An 18,741-nucleotide genomic window follows, 5' to 3' on the forward strand; every position below is an offset into this window, starting at 1 on the left:
ATCCAAACAGCTTGCCAACATCATTTTTGCCGTGCCATGTATTCCGTTACTCCCCAAGCCTGCACAAAATGTATTCATATTTAGTTTCTTTTGTCTTTGATTAGCATATTTGGTATTGGAGTAATCCAAAAGTAATTGAAAGTAATCCAGTTAAAGTAACCCTACCCAACCCTGTGCGCCTGATATATTGGAAAACACAGTGAATACATTTGAAATGCATAGTTACAATGAAATCATACTAAGTGTTCTGCCTTTGAGAAACAAATGCCCTCGTGTGGTTAACATGTTAATTGCCAAAAGGAAACAAAGAGGCACAGAACTTCGATGGCAGCTCAGGCGCCAACTTTCGAAAGCTCATTTTGTTGTTGGTTTAGACAAAAATTGTCCGTAAATATAAAACCTACCTTCATTTTTATTTAGGGTAGGATTATGTACAAAATGAAGAACTCTTGTTTGTAATATGGGCAGCACGGCGGCGCAGTGGTTAGCCCGCGTGCGGCACAGTTGTGAGGTCATGGGATCGAACCTTCCTGTGTGGAGTTTGCATGTTCTCCCCATGCTTGCGTGGTTTTCCTTCGGGCACTCCGGTTTCCTCCCACATTCCAAAAACATACATGTCAGGTTAACCGGCCGATCCAAATTGTCCCTAGTTGTGAATGAACGAGTGACTTGTCTGTCCCTGTGTGCCTTGCGACTGGCTGGCAACCGGCTCAGGGTGTCCCCTGCCCACAGCCCAAAGACAGCTGGGATGGGCTCCAGCCCCCCCGCGACCCTAATGAGGATAAGCGGTATGGCTGATGAGATGAGATGAGAGATGAGATCTATCCATCTATCCATCCATCCGTCCATCCATCCATTTATCCATCAGTCCATCCATCCATCAGTCTATTAATCTCTCTCTCTTTCTCTCTCTCTCTCTCTCTCTCTCTCTCTCTCTCTCTCTCTATCTATCTATCTATCTATCTATCTATCTATCTATTTCCATCATACAACAACACATTTGCTCCAAAACTTAAACCATGTTAAACAATGTAGGTTTGGTGAAAACAATGGTCGCATCAGGCACACTCCCACCGAAAATATTTTTGTAATAATAATTCAAAAAATGACAAAAAATAAGGTACTTTGCGACCATTATTTTCATCAACCTTCGTTGTTTAACTAGTTTCGGAGGACATGAATTGAAGTTTTTTTTCGGGCCATTAAAACCTCAATGTAAGTCAAACATAAATCTACCATCCTGTCTCAATAGAATCAAAGTGTCAAACGGTTGTAAAAGAAATTTCTTCTGATTTGTGGTTTCAGCCTCTATTTGCAGCTAAGTTCAACTCCTTTGCTCGCTCAAAGGATAAGCGTGCGATCCAATAACCGCAGGGCCCGACTTTCGAAACTGTCGGGGTGCCATTTGTTGTTTGTTTTCACCAGAGCGGGTAGTCCTTTTTGTTTTTATTTGGCAAACAGGAGGCTTTCATTTGATTTTTAGCTTGGAGACAATATTGCCACATCCACCATGTGGTCATGGCTTCCAGAGTCACCACAAAAAACACTGAATTGGGTTCCGGAACTCTGTGGCGTGCAGGGAAGAATTTCTCTACCAAATTTGTTCCGCCAAATCATGTCAACATAACCCATTGACAGTGATGACATCAATCTGAATCATGAACTTTGAGTTTTACGACTACTCTAACTCTGCTCATTGTACGTCTAACTATCTCATCTCATCTCATCTCATTAGCCGTACCGCTTATCCTCATTAGGGTCGCAGGGGGGCTGGAGCCCATCCCAGCCATCTCCGGGCAGTAGGCAGGGGACACCCTGAACTGGTTGCCAGCCAATCGCAGGGCACACTGGGACAGACAACTCATTCGCTCATTCACACCTAGGGACAATTTGGACCGGGCAATTCACCTGAAATGCATGTTTTTGGAACGTGGGAGGAAACCGGAGTGCCCGGAGGAAACCCACGCAAGCACGGGGAGAACATACAAACTCCGCACAGGAAGTCTGGAGCTGGATTTGAACCCACGACAGGTTCCCATGACATGAACTGTGCCGCACAAGCGCTAACCACTGCCAAGAAGTCTCAAAGGGCTGTACTATCTTTTACCATTGTTTACTATATATAGCCTAGATCAGGGGTGTCAAACTCATTTGAACTCGGGGGCCACACGATAGAACAAACATTCTGTCGGGGGCCGGACTAGTAGATTAAAGAGAAAGAAAAAGAGAGATAAAGAAATAAGAGAAAGAGAGAGGGAAAAGGAGAGAGGGTGGGACGAAGAAAGAGAGAGAGGGAGAGAGCGTGAGAAACAAAAGAGATAAAAAATCGTGAGAGAGGGGGGAAAAGAAAGGGAGAGGAAGAAAGAAATCCAAAGAGAAATAGAAAGACAGAAGGAGAGAAAAGAGAAAATAAAGCGCGAAGGGTAGGAAGAGAGAAAGAAAAAAAGAGATAAAAGGAAAAAAGGAAGTTAGAGCAAAAGAAGTTAAAAAGACAAAGAGAGAGAAAGAGACAAAGAGCAACAAAGGAAGAGAAAATGAGAGACACAGAGAGTGAAAGAGACAGAGTGGGAGAAAAGGGGTGGAATATAGAGAGAGAGAGAGAGGGCGAGAGAGAGAGAGTGATATATACAAGTACAGTGTTTGTTCGAGGCACCTGGCTTTGGCAACATCAAGTTGACATATTTCAACCCGCAGCTTGTTTTTCTCTTGCGCTTCTCTGAGTGTTGTCTCGCGGGCCGGATTCAATCCCTTAGCGGGCCTGATTTGGCCCGCGGGCCGCCTGTTTGACACCTGTGGCCTAGATGGTAGGGCGCCCGCTCTGAGACTGGGAGGTCGCTGGTTCAAGCCTCGGCCGAGTCATACCTAAGACTTACATCATTGGTACCCATTGCCCCCCTGCTTGGCGCTCGGCATTAAGGGTTGGAATTGGGGGGTTTGGTCACCTAACACAGCAGTTGGGTCTAAAATGGCTGCGCCCTGTTTGGCTGCGGCTGCATCGGCTTGCTACAGTTTAACTGTACGGGTGAGGTGTATCCACATTTCGTTCTGTGTGCATGGTTACAAAGAATGACAATAAACGTAAATTCAACTCTATTCTATATGTATATTAATGATTTTTCTATTAGAAAAAAATACTTAAAAATGCAGTAAAATAAGAAAAAATATTCGAAAATATTTTTATTCATATGGTAAAAAGTAAGTTAAATGCAAATAAAATATAAATTGTTTTTCTTTATTTTAGTATATCTGTAATTGTTTTCTCCATCAAAAAAAGAAAAGTCATAACAAAATTGTGTATTTTATAAGAATTACTTAACATTCAGAAAAAAAATCATATACTTAGCAACATTATTTGATCATCTAGTGAATTTACCTATGTTTATTTTGATTAATTGTGTTTTATTTTGGTAAAATTTGGAGGAGTATTGAAAAAAAAATCCCTTAAAATTGCCAAATTTACCAAATTTAAAAAAAATAAAAAATCTGCGGACGGTATATCCATGCCCTAAGTCCTCAAAGAAAATTTTTGAAATCACATGTACCCCTTAGTGTTCCCTCAAAAAACTCAAGGACTACTCCTACCCCTTATCAAAGAAAATCATCGGCTGCTCTCTGCCTAGTCAATAATGCAAAAGAGCCAACAACACTATAAAAGAGTCCTCTAACCCTGGCCACCACCTCTTGACCTGTTTCCCTCTGTTGGAAGCTACAGGACTGTTAAAACAAGGGCTAACAGGATCTGAAACAGGCTTTCTTCCTCAGGGCCATCACCATCCTAAACAAGTGCGCAAAGCTGTTAGAAATGTATATGTAGTATTGAAAAATTTAGTCTAGCATAGAAACATTGGTATTTTGTTTCTGCACTACTTTTCATTGCACTATTGTTAGGATTCACTATTCTTCCTTGCATTATAATTACAAAAGAAATTCAACTTACGAATTGGGGCAGTACCGTGTCAATTTTTTTGCCTATTTATTCTGACATCCTTTCATGTAGTTTTTCTCTTTAAAGTCTTTATTACGGGTTCTTGTTTGTCCTAAATTGCCATGTTTATTCTTGTGGCAAACAATGTTCAAGACGTCAATGACAGTGAAGACTATTCTATTCTATTCTATTCTATTCTATTGGACTAAACCCTACTCTGATGACCAACTCTATTGACCGAGTCCCTTTATCGCCTTGTTTGAAGCCTCCAGTTTTTGGCCCGTTTTTTGGACCCACCTTTTGGCCCGACGGGTCCAATGTCTCCTTTTTCTCCTCGACTGCCATCGTCACCAGTGGTTCCCTTGATACCGCGAAGTCCCTGGATTCCTTTTTCTCCAGAAAATCCTTAAAAAGGCATAAACACACATGGTGCTTGTGTAAGTTATTCCTACATATAATACAGGAAATTCAATACTTCGAAAGAGCCTTTGGGCAAAGGCTGTTTGATATTTACCGGTATGTACAGGTTTAATTCTTAGTGTTTTGTTGCTAGGGGAAGGAAGACTGATCCAAATATCGATATTATTGATACTAAGCAAGTTCTTGGATCTGTTCAATACTATTGTCCTGGGATCGATGTCCCTTCCATTAACTTCCTCAAAACGCCGCTTCTACATGTAAATAGCGCAGTCCTTCTCTCTCTAACCCAGCATCCTTGGCTACTCTCTAAGTTTATGTTTAAGTGAGTGACTGACATGCATACGTCTAGCAACCCTGCCTACCTGGCCTGCTGCTGCATCAAGCCTGCCAGGCAGAATAGAGGGCCAAATCTACGTGCCAACCCCTACCCGAACCTAAAAACGACAGAGGCAAACTGAAAGCGCAGCTTGATGTGGACTTGTTTTCAACTACAGAGAAGGTGAATGCCAGGTTTATTTTTTGTGGTAAAGTAGTCTGTTACTGCGACAACACCTCACAATTAAATAAACACATATATCTGCAGAGAGTTATAAGATGCAAACATACTTTACTGTTGCTGAACATAAACCTGTGAATTTGTTGTCAGTGTAACAACAAAGCCTCTGAGAGACAGTTGACTTATTATTTGCGTCACAAAATATTGTGCAATGAAAGATATTTAGTTCCCTAGTTGACATTGTAATACAGTATTTCTTTTTTGTTACATAGAAGCTTATTGGGTTTGACTCTTTTGCCTTTTTTCCTAAAATGTTTTAATAGAATCATTTCTAGTAAGTTTGTATACAGACCCTCCCCTCCTTACGACAATTCGACTTACGTAAAACAGTAGATACGAACATTCTTTTCGGGATGTCGAAAAATATCCGGACATTGCGGTGAGTTAGATTTTGTATTGTGTGCACCTTTTCCGAGTACAGGACATTACTGTAGTGCTTCTTTGTGAGTAAACATTCTATACTGTATCTCCAATGGCTAAGAACTTTGACATTTTTATTGTTTAATATCTCATGCATCCATTCAATATGGTTGGTGTAAAGTGTAAAGAAGAGGCGAGCCGTTTCTTTTGAAATTAAAGTGGAATAAGGAAGCTTGATGCGGTTGAGAAAATGGTCGGAATGCTTTTTTTGGGCCACTCTTTACCACAGAGGACCTCTTGAAGCGCATCCCTCAAAATTAAGTTAAACTAAACTTTGTCTACCTTTATAGAGCTTATTTTTTTTATAAAATGTTTATATTTTTAGTACAAAGCAATACATGTTACGTATGCAATCCTTACACATACTTATATAAACCTTAAACATACAACTTGCGAACAAATTTAACATACAAACGATCGTCTCGTTCGTAAGTAGGGCAGCGTCTGTACTGTTAAATTTTGCCATGTATAAAAACGGAAACATTTTCAGTTCTTACAGTTTTCGTGCTGTGTTTATCATAATTATAAACAAGGTCAACGGGCGAGGCTTCAATTACAGTGGAACCTCGGTTTTCGAACGACTCACAGTTCGAACAAATCGGAGTCCGAACAAAAAATTTGAGAAATTCTTGCTTCGTAGTTCGAACAAAAATCAAGTTCGAACGCCGGTACGACAGCTATGGCTAACTGTAATGCAGTGGTACCATCTAGGGGTGGATGTTTCACATCACATTTTTTTACTCCTTTTAATTTTCTCAGGTGCAATTGCCCCTCCAATACACTAGGGGACGTCCGAGATCAAACAAATGTGTAGCAAATGGGCCGAGTTACAGAATTTCGTCGAACTCCACCACCCCGATGAAGCTGCAGCCACCAGAGTCATCAATGACTTTAACGACACTGTTATGAACCACTTCCGAAAAGTGCTAAAAAGAAGGCAGAAGCAAGTGTCATTGGATAGATATTTTAAGAGAACATCCTGTAGCAAGTCATCCGTAGCAAAGAGATTTGAACGTGTGAGCACCCCTTAGACAGAAGAGCTCCCCGAAGTTTTTATGGAAGGGGACTCTCCTTCCAAACAATAATTTTCCTTCCTCCTCCATCCCTCTCCACCGTCCACCTGCGCCTTCTGCTGACCACCACAAAGGTAAAAAATCCTATTCATAATTCTTTTCTTTATCCTTTTTAAAAATTTGTACACGTTCATGTTAGCGTAATCTTTCGTACGGAAGATTACGATAACGCGAACGTACGATTAGCCTGGGTTACATTTATGTTTATGTTATTTGTGTCTTAAAGGTAAACAAAGGTAAACATTCAGGGTGTTGGAACGGATTAAAACGATTTACATAATTTGTAATGGGAAAAACGATTTCGGTGTTCGAACAAATCGCTTTTCGAACAGGGTTCTGGAATGGATTTTGGTCGAGAACCGAGGTTCCACTGTATTGGATTATTGGATTACATGGATCTGATTGATAATAAAATTCGCCAACCTCTAAAAGGGTATGGTTAACATTCAGACATGCTCGCAGTGTTCCAGAGCAGTAAGCAGGTTTTAGCATAGGTTTGGCATGTTGTTTAAAAGCTCCAAATTGACTGGATATTTTTGTCTTACAGGTTTAAACTAGTTTTCTATCATCTTATCGTTGTCCAAATGCCTTGTAACGTGGACATTCTTTTACAAATCAAACAAACAAAGTCCTGACTCGCTCATTGTGTTCTTCCAAGTTAATCTTCACCGATGGTTCATTGCACTCTGGGAACAAGAAAAAGGAACTTCCCTAAAACTGTTCCCACAAAATCTGGACGCGCACAATCTTCCAACATGTTCTCTCAAATTGAACTGATCCATTCCCAACTTTCCCTGGGCGACACCATGACATCATTGATGGACGACATCGCCGGATAAATGATCCAAAGCTACTCCCACGGCCAAAAAAAATGCAGAAAAACAGTAAGATTCCTTCTCCCTTAACTCTAGGAAATAAAATCTATTACCCCGCTGTAATGAGTATATGTGCGTGCACATGCATTTGTGCATGTGTGTTTACAATAAGCACGCGAGAACTACTCCGAGCTAACACGCTAATGAGGAACATATGTTTGCTCCCATGTTGTGACTGCTCCACAGCAACAAGTCGCAGACATTTATCTGTACTAATAGACTCAAGAGACGGTACGTTTGTTGGCTCAGTTTGAAAGTAAGATACTGATTGGGAAAATTGGGAAAAGTCTATAAAACCTGTAGTTAAATTAGACTGCAGTAATAAAAATTTAAATCAAAGGTCATCGGGACATAAAAGGGACATTGATATAATGTTTCTGGTTAGCATGGAAACGTTTAATACCTGTCAACCTCACCCAATTGCTCCCTTTAATAACGATTGCAATTCCCCTTATTAAACGTTGATGAAGCTTACAAACGCAATGTGGCTGATGGGGTCTGGCAGACCTCCCACCACCAGAGGGCCTCAAATCGCATTTTGAACTGGGCACACTTGTGCCCAATAATTCCTCAACGTTCTAAAATGGAATTGTTGTCCATCACACTGTCAGGTCATTCGGAGTTCTCCTTTCATCCTTCTTGTGTCATTTTCACTTACATGCCAAGTTTGTTTGTTTTATGGTTTCTTTGTTACTTTGATCCTCGCATTTTCCATTTCCTGTTTCGGTCGGTGTTTCTAGTTTGAACTTTGTCAAGTCGTTTTTTTGTTTCTAGTTTCTTGTTTGGAGATTTTGTTAGTTGTTTAGTACCCACTTGTTTGTTGGTACTTTGGTCCTGATTTTACTTAATAAATACCGTCCTATTTTTGAGATCATCTGCCTGTGTCCCCCACATGGGTTCATCGTCAATACTTTCATAACAGAACAGCAGCCCATTTTTACTCACACCAGGACAATCTATGTAGAATACCGTGATAATACTGTATTAGCAATCTACGATACTGTTGTCGTCTGCTATAAGTAACTGAGAAAATCCGGATTAGACCTTAAATGGGCAAGACAAGATCATTTTAAAAAAAACTTTTTTTGTCTTCCCCCCCCCCCAACACTAAAATTGTGATGCGGCATACAAAAACGTATTGACTGAGATGGTTTTCTAATGTGAAACTTTTGTTAGTTTTACGTCCTAGCGCGTATTTATTCTTGCGTCCTAACATTAATCTTTGAAATTGTTCATTAAGGTTTGCGGGGGAGGGCAGCACGGCGGCGCAGTGGTTAGCGCGTGTGCGGCACAGTTCTAAGGTCTTGGGAACCTTCTGTTGTGTGTTCAAATCCAGCTACCAGACTTCCTGTGCGGAGTTTGTATGTTCTCCCCGTGCTTGCGTGGGTTTCCTCCGGGCACTCCGGTTTCCTCCCACATTCCAAAGACATGCATTTCAGGTGGATTGGCCGGCCCAAATTGTCCCTAGGTGTGAATGAGCAAGCGAAATGTCTGTCCCTGTGAGCCCTGCGATTGGCTGGCAACCAGTTCAGGGTGTCCCCTGCCCACTGCCCGATGATTGCTGGGATGGGCTCCAGCACCCCCGCGACCCTACTGAGGATAAGCGGTGTAGCTAATGAGATGAGATGAGATGAGATGGGTTGCGGGGGAGCTGGAGCCCATCCCACCTGACTATAGGCAGTGGGCAGGGGAAACCGGGACTGGTTGCCAGCCAATCGCAGGCCACGGTTAAACTCAATGGACAAATAAATTATCCATATTGAACAAGTGTTTCCCAACTTTATTTAAATCCAATGAACACATTTTATCATAAAATTTTCAAGGCACACCATCCATCAATAGTGTTTCAAAATTAATTCCCAGCACAAATTTCATGCGATTTTTTAAAATCTTAAGTGATTCTGTTGTCCAAATTGACAGTATACCGTTATTTTATTTAATAATTTGTGACCACAGTGGCTGAACTGGTAATTTATTTTAGTTTATTCTTCCTGTTATTTTGGATTTTACAATATTTGTAACCTGTTTTTTAAGTTTAACTACATATGTTTTTATTCTCGTTTTTCTTGAACACTTAAAATGAGCAAAACATATCTGCCAGTCAAACAAATTTGTTTTAATAACGTTTTTGGGGTAAAAATAATAATCAAAATCAGCAAAATTATGTGCAAGATGCAAACTATATGTTATATATCATATTTTTTTGCAGTGCAATGTTGCATAGCTTAATTATACAAAATAAGTTGTAGAATATAATGTGCTACCTCATGAGCAGTATAGACAAAGAAAAAGAAAAAAGTAATCCGCTGCCACCTACTGATATGGATGAATGTTACAGTTACTCTGCTGATCAATGAAAGAAAGCAACGCTATCAAGCAGCAATGGCATGCTTTTTTCTGAAAATAATATTAGGCAATTTTCTGCAGCGCAACAGATAAGGTCTCGCAGGACACTTGTGTTCCCCGGCACACTAGTTGAAAAACACTGGAATGAGGTATTAAAATATAATAATGACATAACATAATAATAAGTTGTAAAAGCAAAGATATGATGTAGGTTTTTCATAGCTTTTCAGACCTATGTTCCCTGTAATTTTCCACGGGTCTGAGCGTTCACACAAAGCCGGTGAGCAACGCTTGAAACAACAGTGAGCAACAGCAATCCCAAGTGTGGCAACTAAGTCATTATCAAATATGTCCAAAACTTGACATCACCTTACATTTTGCTGAGTTTCCCGCAATGCAAATTTTCACTTTTGAATGAATTGACTAATGTATTATTGCAAAGGTTGTACGGCTTACAAACGTCATTTGTTTTTACAACAATTCTTTCACAAGATTTCCATTTGTTTTTTTCCTGGTATCTTTTGTTGCATAATACTAACATTTTTGGGGGCTTATTCAGTCGGTTGCACGATACACAACTGTATTTAATCACAGTTTTTAGAGGAAGTACAATGTTGGCAACAAGATTGACTTGGTACGATTGGAAATTATTTGAATGCTACACAAACTTTTTCTTCTTTTTCCCTGTTTTTTCTAAAAGACTTTTAATCCCTTTAAAAAAATCCCAATGTGTTTATTTTTTCCTAGCTGTTACTTTTTTCTTTTTGTTCTCTATTTCCTTTTTTTCATTTGTTCCTATCTTTTCTTTTTTTTTCTGTTTTTTTCTGTTATTTTCCTTCTTTTTTCTCTTCCTTTTATTTCTTTTTTTCTCAGCTTTTCACTACTTTTTCATTTTTTGTTCTATTACCCCTTCCTTTAAGTCATTTTGTGCATAGTTTTACATAATATTTGGTCATATAGGGATGAAAGAAGCAAAAACAACCTGAAGAGCCGTTTAGGACCCGAAAGAGCCGGTTCCTTCTAGTGAGCCGAGCCGAAGAAGCCGGTTCTCGAAAAACTAAAGACTCATACACACGCAGTTTAGAGGGAACATTGCGCTGGATAGATTTTCTTGTGTGCTGAGAATGTGCAGGCAGTGCGATTGCGCACGCGCGAACACTGTTTCAGACACTCCTAGAGTGATCACATCACAAAAAGAGAGTTAATTATTCATAACTTGCCATACACGTTTTAGCCACCTGGAGGCATTATAATGAGTACTAGCTGATATACATCAAATTTCTGCAAAGGCAGTTGTGACTCTCCCAAGAAAATGAACTTTCACACGTTTTTTCTTTTTCCATTTCGGGATTATCTCCAACAACTTAAGAAGGATGACCAGTTGCTTCACACACTCACCCTAAAGAACCAAATCCCTTTTTTCCACTGTGTAATTGTGTGTGCTGGCGTCACCTTTACCGTAAGACAGCGTGACGACGCCAGTGGAGCAGATGTGCTGAGTTTAGAGAGCAAAAGGGGACTTTGATGCCACTCCAGTCGCAATTCTCTGGTGTGAATACACTTCAAGGTCAAACTGGGTTTGGCAAGTGCCCCTACAGCACGCTGGCATGTTGCAATGGTAAAACTGCAACAGTGTGTTGTGTTTTAAGACTCTATAACAGGCAAGGCATATCTGACATGTTGCATGATTTATTCCGGCCTGCTATTACTTTGCGAGTATGTCGAAATAACAAGAGAGTCTTTATGTCGTTTTTATCAAAAGTTATGATTTTTTTTAGATGAATGCAAACAAAATACTCTCTCAGCCTGCCAAGAGAGCAGTGTTTAGTTTATATAGCGTGACGAGTTGGTTCAGGTGTAAAAACTACAATTACTCAACTGTGTCATGATTGCCCTATTTGGAACACCTGTGGTAGCTTGATTGGCGCCAACAGCCCGGACAAGCTGATTGGTGCCCACACCCTTCTTAAGCCCCGACTTCAGTTCAAACTTTGTCAGATCGTTGCGAGCTGTTGTGTTTCACTCAGTGAGAGTTCCCGTCTGTCCATGTTAAAACCTGTTTCCTGCCTGATTCCCGTTTTTCGACCCGTTTCCAAACTGACTACGCCGGTTTTGCCTGCCGCCTGTCTACGACCACTATTACGAACTTTACATCGCCTCTGATCTCCAGCCCTGGTCAAACGACTTGCCGTTCCCGCCTGTCTTCTTCCGACACGAAAGTGTCGCTCCCGCCTTGCTCGTTCCCGCTCTCCGCCAGTCCTCGGATCCAGCAATCAAGCCTTACTCTCACTCTCTTTCAATAAAATCTGAGAAACGCATGCAATTGAGTCCTGTGTCCGTTCTGGTCTGTGACAAACTGTTCAAAAATACCAGTTAGCACATTCAATTGCAAACATTAACACTCCTCCATTGTTTGTCAATAAATGTGTTGTGTTTGGAAAAGATCCCTTGAGTATGCCGAATGAGAAAGCACAGAACTTCAAAACAAACTAAAAAATAAAGTTAAAAAAACCCAAATAAATAAAAATCCAAATTTTGCCAATTAACTCATGAAATACATACAAATACCACCTTATCCAAAGATCATATCATATTTGGACGTATCATACAAAAGTCAAGTCAATAACTAACATTTCGGTCTTTTCAGAGTTAAGGCGCAAAAAGTTGGTGACATCCATTCTTTTATCTCCGTGAGGCTGGCCTCCAAATTTCCACAGTTTAGTGTGGCAGATTCCTCCATCGGAAGATATAGTTGAGTGTCATCTGCGTTGTAATGGAAACTGATATTATACTTTCGAATAATATCACCTAATGGAAGCATGTAAATGCTGAAAAGAAGGGGGCCAAGTACTGAACCCTGCGGAACACCACAGGTACCACTAAAGGCCTCAGATGTCATTTCACCATATTTAACAGTGCGTCCTATCTGAGAGGTAAGAAAAAAGAGCAATACCTTTCATCACATTTGTAACAAAATTCTTTATCCACAAAAAATATCAATCATGTAAACCCACTTTTATAAATTTGGTCAACAAATTTGTTTTTTGGGTTGAATCTTTGTATATGATAAACAGTCCCATTATGATCAAGATCTCGCTCGTAAGTAGGGCAGCGTCTGTATTGAGTTGATGTAGTCCTTCAAAGATAAGCTCAGGTGCATTGCATGGTTAAACCTGGAATTCTCAGATAGGGTTAGGGTGGAAAAAATCCTTTGTTGTATTTTTCATTTTTTGACATAGCAACACATCTGCAGTTGGATTGCAACATCGCATATTTTCTTAGCGGGAGAAAGTCCAAAATTTTACTCAATGCGGGCCATGTAAAACAGTAAATTCCAAAATTTTTATGTGTAGTGTTTTGTGGGGTTTATTTCTAGAACAGTAAGTAGCCCACATGGTATTGTAACAAATGTCCGATTTAACACTAGTCTAAAATTTAAAGTGTGATTTTTTTTTTCACGTTAAACAAACCTCTTAAACCGGTTAATCCAGGCGCTCCAGTGTGCCCCAGTGGCCCAGTGTCGCCCTTTTCTCCTTTCGGCCCTGGAGGTCCTGCAATCGTAAAACCACAAATATATATGAGTAACCTGCTAATGACACAATATCTTTGTAATACAATCAAATATACAAGACCCAGAAACTTCATTAGTTTCACCGGAACATTGCAATTATTATTTTCCTGAGTTTGGCTCGTTTCACGCCATGCCGGGAAGACATTTGGTTGCCCAGCGCCGAGAGAGTATCACCTAATATTTAGTCCACATAAGTCTGAAGTATTGGCATGCTAAGAGAATTATGCTCACGAGTCACTGAGGAAATATCTCTTGGCTCCGGACAGCTCCTCCACCCAGAAATGCGATTTATTAAACACTATTCAGTATGACTACTTTAGAGCAGTGTTCCATCTAAGCTGCGCGCGTGCGCAATTGCGCACTGCTCGCCCATTCTCAGCACACAAGAAAATCTAGCCAGCGCACTAAAATGAGGGTTCAAAATTACTAATTAAGAAGCGACCTAAGTCAAAGTTACATTGCATGAAGGTAAAAATACACGGGTTCCCCTGACGTTGTGTCCTAAATGCAGTATTTTGAAGTCGAGTCGAAGTAGCACGAAGTTGAGTAAAGTTAATAGAGTTTTTCGAGAACCGGCTTCTTCGGCTCGGCTCACTAAAAGGAACCGGCTCTTTTGGGTCTTAAACGGCTCTTCAGGTTGTTTTTGCTTCTTTAATCCCAACATGACCAAATATTATGTAAAATTATGCACAAAATGACTTAAAGGAAGGAACAAAAAAGAAAAAAATACCAAAATGAAAAAGTAGTAAAAAGCTGAGAAAAAAAGAAACAAAAGGAAGAGAAAAAAAGAAGGAAAAATTTAGAAAAAAGCCAGAAAAAAAGAAAAGAAAGAAATTTAGGAAAAAAGTAAACAGAGAACAAAAAGAAAAAAATAAAAGCTCGGAAAAAATAAACATATACATTTTTTTAAAGGAATTTAAAAAAAAAAGTAGGAAAAAAAAACACGGAAAAAAGAAGAAAAAGTTTGTGTTGCATTCAAATAATTTCCAATTATATCAAGTGAATCTTGTTGCCAACATTGTACTTCCACTAAAAAATGTGATTAAGAACAGTTCTGTATCTTACAACCGACTGAAAAAGCCCCCAATAATGTTAATATTATGCGACAAAATATACCAGGAAAAAAAAAGAAATGGATATCTTGTGAAAGAATTGTAAGAACAAACGACGTTTGTAGACCGTACAACCTTTGCAATAGTACATGAGTCAATTCATTCAAAAGAGAATAATAATTTTGCATTGCCGGAAACTCAGCAAAATGTAACTTGATGTCAAGTTTTGGACATGTTTGATCATTAATTATCTTGCCACACTTGGGATTATGGTTGCTCACTGTTGTTTCAAGCGTTGCTCACCGACTTTGTGTGAACGCTCAGACCCGTAAGGAAAATTACAGGGAACATTGCTTTAGAGGGCCTCATTGTTGCAGGGTGGAAAGGCTAGGTTTAGCAAACACTCCGAAAAGACAGAGAAATTGAAGAGGACCTTCAATGAAGCTGATGTTTTTCAGGGCCAAAGAGTGTTCCCAGTCCCTGAGACGCAGGTCCTCTGTGATGGTGTTCAAGATCTCCATCTCGTTTCGAAGTTGTGCCTCTGTGTGGACGTGGGTAACCCACAGACTTGAGGTGTCTTCTGTGATGTTGCTGATCTGAATCTATTGGAGAGAAAAATGTAACAGAGCAAGGGTCTCCAACATGGTGCCTCCTAAAGACAGTTGAGATTTCTCGCTGACTGTTTCTAAAGATAGCTCACCAGTTTTTTGTTTTTTTATTGGATTATTGGTATTGAGTCTGTTTAACCTCATTCTTAATAGGAAAACCTGGTAATAACATGGTATTAACACAGTTTGGATTTTAAATATTCAAATACATGAATTCCAGTTAATGGGCTTCATGGACAAAAAAAATCAAGTACTAATAACTATTTTTAGGCAACTACACACTTGTTAAGTCTTCGGCTACGATTCTCTTGCCTACCGATATGAGAGCAACATCTACCGATTTCTAAATATTTCCTTTTTTTTTTTTTGGTCGCCGAAATTTTCCGCACTATAAGGCGCACCTAAAAGTCTTAATTTTTTTCAAAAGCTGACCATGCGCCTTATAATACAGTGCGCCTTATATATGGATCAATGGTGTGTCGCAAAGTCTTGCAACTAATGCAACAGCCGCCGACTCGATTTTCCCCCGAACGTGAAGTAGTCCGCGGTGTATGATGGGATTTATATACCGGCGTTTTATTGGCTAACCAATGTGTCAATCATCATTTGAATCGATCACTATTGGCTAAAGTTATTCGGTGGTAAAGGGGGCGGATCCTTTTTATCATTTACAGGCTCGGATAGGCTAAAGGGGCAAAGCAAACCCTGCAATTGGCCGAAAAAGATGTGTCAATCATCAGTTGAATCGATCACTATTGGCTAAAGTTATTCGGAGGTAAAGGGGGCGGATCCTTTTGATCATTTACGGGCTTGCATAGGCTAAAGGGACAAAACAAAGCCTGCAATTGGCCGAAAAAGATGTGAATAGCAAGTTTGGTTGGTTGTCTACGGCATAGAGAAAGCATGTTTTACTATTCTGTATTTGTAAATATTTTATTCTCCTGGATTTACTACACTCACGGATTTGAGAGGACCATAGTTGCACATTATTATTGAACACAACGACTTCGCTGAGCTACTCTGGCTATATATTTTCCCAGTATCTTTTTTCAGAGTGATAACGATGTTTCTGTGATAGGTCTTTTTTTAAATTAAACTCAATTCCAAGTGTTTATTGTCATATGCACAGTAAAGTTGAGAGCGAAAAAGAAAATAAAAACTAAGGAATGGTTGGCATTTCTTGAATCCCAAGACTTTAACCTTCCGAATGATATTTGGAACGATGCATTTGAGTGACATCGTACGGACAACGCATCCGCACGTGTCTACGACACGTATTTGCTTCTTTGCAAGCTTTGGGAATGTTAAGGGGGTAATAAGTTGGACTGAACTATCTGACTGTTTTGTCGACGTTCCCATTGTAGCGCCTTATAATCCGGTGCGCCTTATTTATGGAAGATATAGGACCAAAAACTATTTTTTGGGGGTGCGCCCTATAACCCGGTGCGCCCTATAGTGCGGAAAATACGGTACTTTTGGAAGATGGGCTTCAAGAGGTACTCCTCCATGTTCGAGAGTGGACGAAAAAAAAGTGATAACCATTTTCTCAACCACATCAAGCTTTCTTATTCCACTTTCATTTCAAAAGAAACGGCTCGCCTCCTCTTTACACCAACCATATTGAATGAATGCACAAGAAATTTAACATTGGGGGTGCGCCCTATAACCCGGTGCGCCCTATAGTGCGGGAAATACGGTAAACAAAGTTTTGCCGATTAAAATGTAGCCTAATTATCCATAGTCTTTATCATCGTCTTTTTCGCCGTACTGCACCGGAAAAAGCTTTGATCGAGACTCGACAATCATAATCTCGAACTCCACGTTTCATTCTTTCGAGAGCAGCAGACGAATAAGAGTGCTACATATGACTATGTTAAAGAACACGAGAAAATTTGGAATAATTAAACATTGTAAGAATCACATGTAAACATAAAATAACAATAAGGTAGATTGAAAAACGAATTTTATTGTTGTCTTTTCAAATAATAATAATAATAGCGTTGAAAAAAAAATACTCCCGATTTCCCATTTCTGAAACTTAACATGTATGCAACTAATTAAGAGAGAGCAATGATAATTTACACGTGTATTAAACACATTTATGTCCAAAAAATGTGCAGTTAGATCTCTGGCCACCTTTTCAAGCTTTGAGGGTAGTTATAATCCTACCTCTTTAGCTATTTAGCAAGCTATCTAGCTAACTTTTTACATTTTGTATGATCTCTAGCTATCATTTTTCCTTTTTTGCCAGTTATCAAGCTAAATTTTTGCCTCCATCATAGCTAGCTACCGAGCCTTGTTTTTAGCTTTTTTAGATTAAATGGCGGGGTCCTGCACATCGACATGTCTCTCTGGTTGGATTCGCTAAATGAACTGAAATTGTATTTTCAGCGGGCGGCATGGTAGCTGAGTGGTTAGCGTGTCCACGGCACAGTTCTGAGGTCATGGGTTCAAATCCAGCTACCAGCCTTCCTGTGTTGAGTGTGCATGCTGTCCCTGTGCTCGCACAGGTTTCTTTTCTACTTTTTTCCATGTGCAGTCCCTTCTCAAGGTTTCTTCATTTTCCTCATGCTGAGGTTTTGGAGTTTTTCCTTGCCCTCATGCAGGTTTTAGATGGGATGGTGTGATAATAGTCTGTAGTTTGCAATAGTCTGTGGTCTGTGCAGCCCTTTGAGACTCCTTGTGATGAAGAACTATACAAATAAACATGACTTGACTTGACTATTTGGATGGTGTTTTACTCTTTTACCTAGCTATATAGCTTCCTTTTAGTTTTTTACCTGTTTACCTTTCTAGCCAACTAACAAGCTACTATTTTAGCCATTTAGCAAGCCATCAAGCCAAGTTGCTATTTTAGAAACTCTTATCAAACTAGGTGCCCCTTGCGCTAATTACAGGGGAACCTCGCTAGTTCGCGGTTCCACTTTTGCGGGTTCAGAGTTTCGCGGGTCTAAAAAATATACCTTACCTTCTCGATAAAAGCATTTATTGACTTTACGCCATTGAGCGCGAGCTTATGTCAACTGAGGACACGGTGTGGACACTCTTATTGTGAAGGGGAGGGGGAGTCATTGCCGCTTCGCTCACCGCGGATTTTCAGTTTTCGCGGGTGGTCTTGGTCCCCGTTAACCGCAAAAACCGAGGGATTACTGTAGTAACAAAAAGTATCTCTCAGCTTGTAAAAGGTTGGAGAGCCCCGCAATAGAGAATATGGGCACTGTTGACCTGTTTTGAGATGAACACTTCTCCTACCATGTTTTATTGGATTATTCAGGCAGTCCCAAAAAACATTTCCAGAGTGTAAATAAGTGGGTTCCAAACAACCTATTTCAAGCTAGGACTCACAACGTATCGATTAAATACAACGTTTATGGTGACCAAAACACTTGAGTGGATGGAATTATATAAGTAAGAAAAACCTAAATTTGAAATTCTACCTGCAAATCGTGTATTTTCAAATGGTGAATATTTATATCGTTGCTGACGGTGTGATTGACAGCTCCCACAGTCCAGTTGACCTCCTCCAGCTTATCTCTTAGCCCGGTCACTTGAACTGTTGCCTCCCTTTAGAAAAAACACAAAAGGTCATTAGCAATTCTAAAGACGTCACGGTTAGCCGCACTAAGCTAACTTGGATAACCTGAGCAGCAAAGTCTGGTCGTGAAGCCAGGTGGAGGTACGCGTCACTTCATCAGTCAGCCCGGTTAGATTCCTCCCGGTAGAACTGCTGAATGTTGACAGCCGTTCATCTAGCTGCACCAAGTACCCTTCGGAATGCAGGGAGTGAGCTTGCATGGTCCTGAGCTCGGCCTCGAGACCCTGGGAGCATCCGAAAGAGAAGATGACATTCCAGAGAAATTGTCTTCAAAAGCAAGATTAAAAACTAATGTCACCC

At 40.1% G+C, this 18,741-nt stretch overlaps 1 protein-coding gene across 3 annotated transcripts in view; it reads right to left on the bottom strand.

Annotated features, from left to right (window-relative positions):
* scara5 (scavenger receptor class A, member 5 (putative)) overlaps window positions 1–18,741 on the bottom strand; it is an 81,169-nt gene that overhangs the window by 17,935 nt on the left and 44,493 nt on the right. For all 3 annotated transcript variants that reach the window (XR_015848317.1, XR_015848316.1, XM_088325445.1), the window contains exons 5-9: window positions 18,487–18,665; window positions 18,284–18,410; window positions 14,672–14,840; window positions 13,086–13,166; window positions 4,223–4,330 (exon numbers count right to left, since the gene is read on the bottom strand). Coding sequence is in view for 1 of the 3 variants with exons in the window: in XM_088325445.1 (XP_088181571.1) it covers window positions 4,223–4,330; window positions 13,086–13,166; window positions 14,672–14,840; window positions 18,284–18,410; window positions 18,487–18,665 (664 nt within the window). In the remaining 2 variants the exon portion in view is untranslated. The remainder of the gene's footprint in view (window positions 1–4,222; window positions 4,331–13,085; window positions 13,167–14,671; window positions 14,841–18,283; window positions 18,411–18,486; window positions 18,666–18,741) is intronic.

The sequence above is a fragment of the Urocampus carinirostris genome, chromosome 20 (assembly GCF_059441175.1).
Source record: "Urocampus carinirostris isolate Australia breed hairy pipefish chromosome 20, RoL_Ucar_1.0, whole genome shotgun sequence".
NCBI classification, from domain to species: domain Eukaryota; kingdom Metazoa; phylum Chordata; class Actinopteri; order Syngnathiformes; family Syngnathidae; genus Urocampus; species Urocampus carinirostris.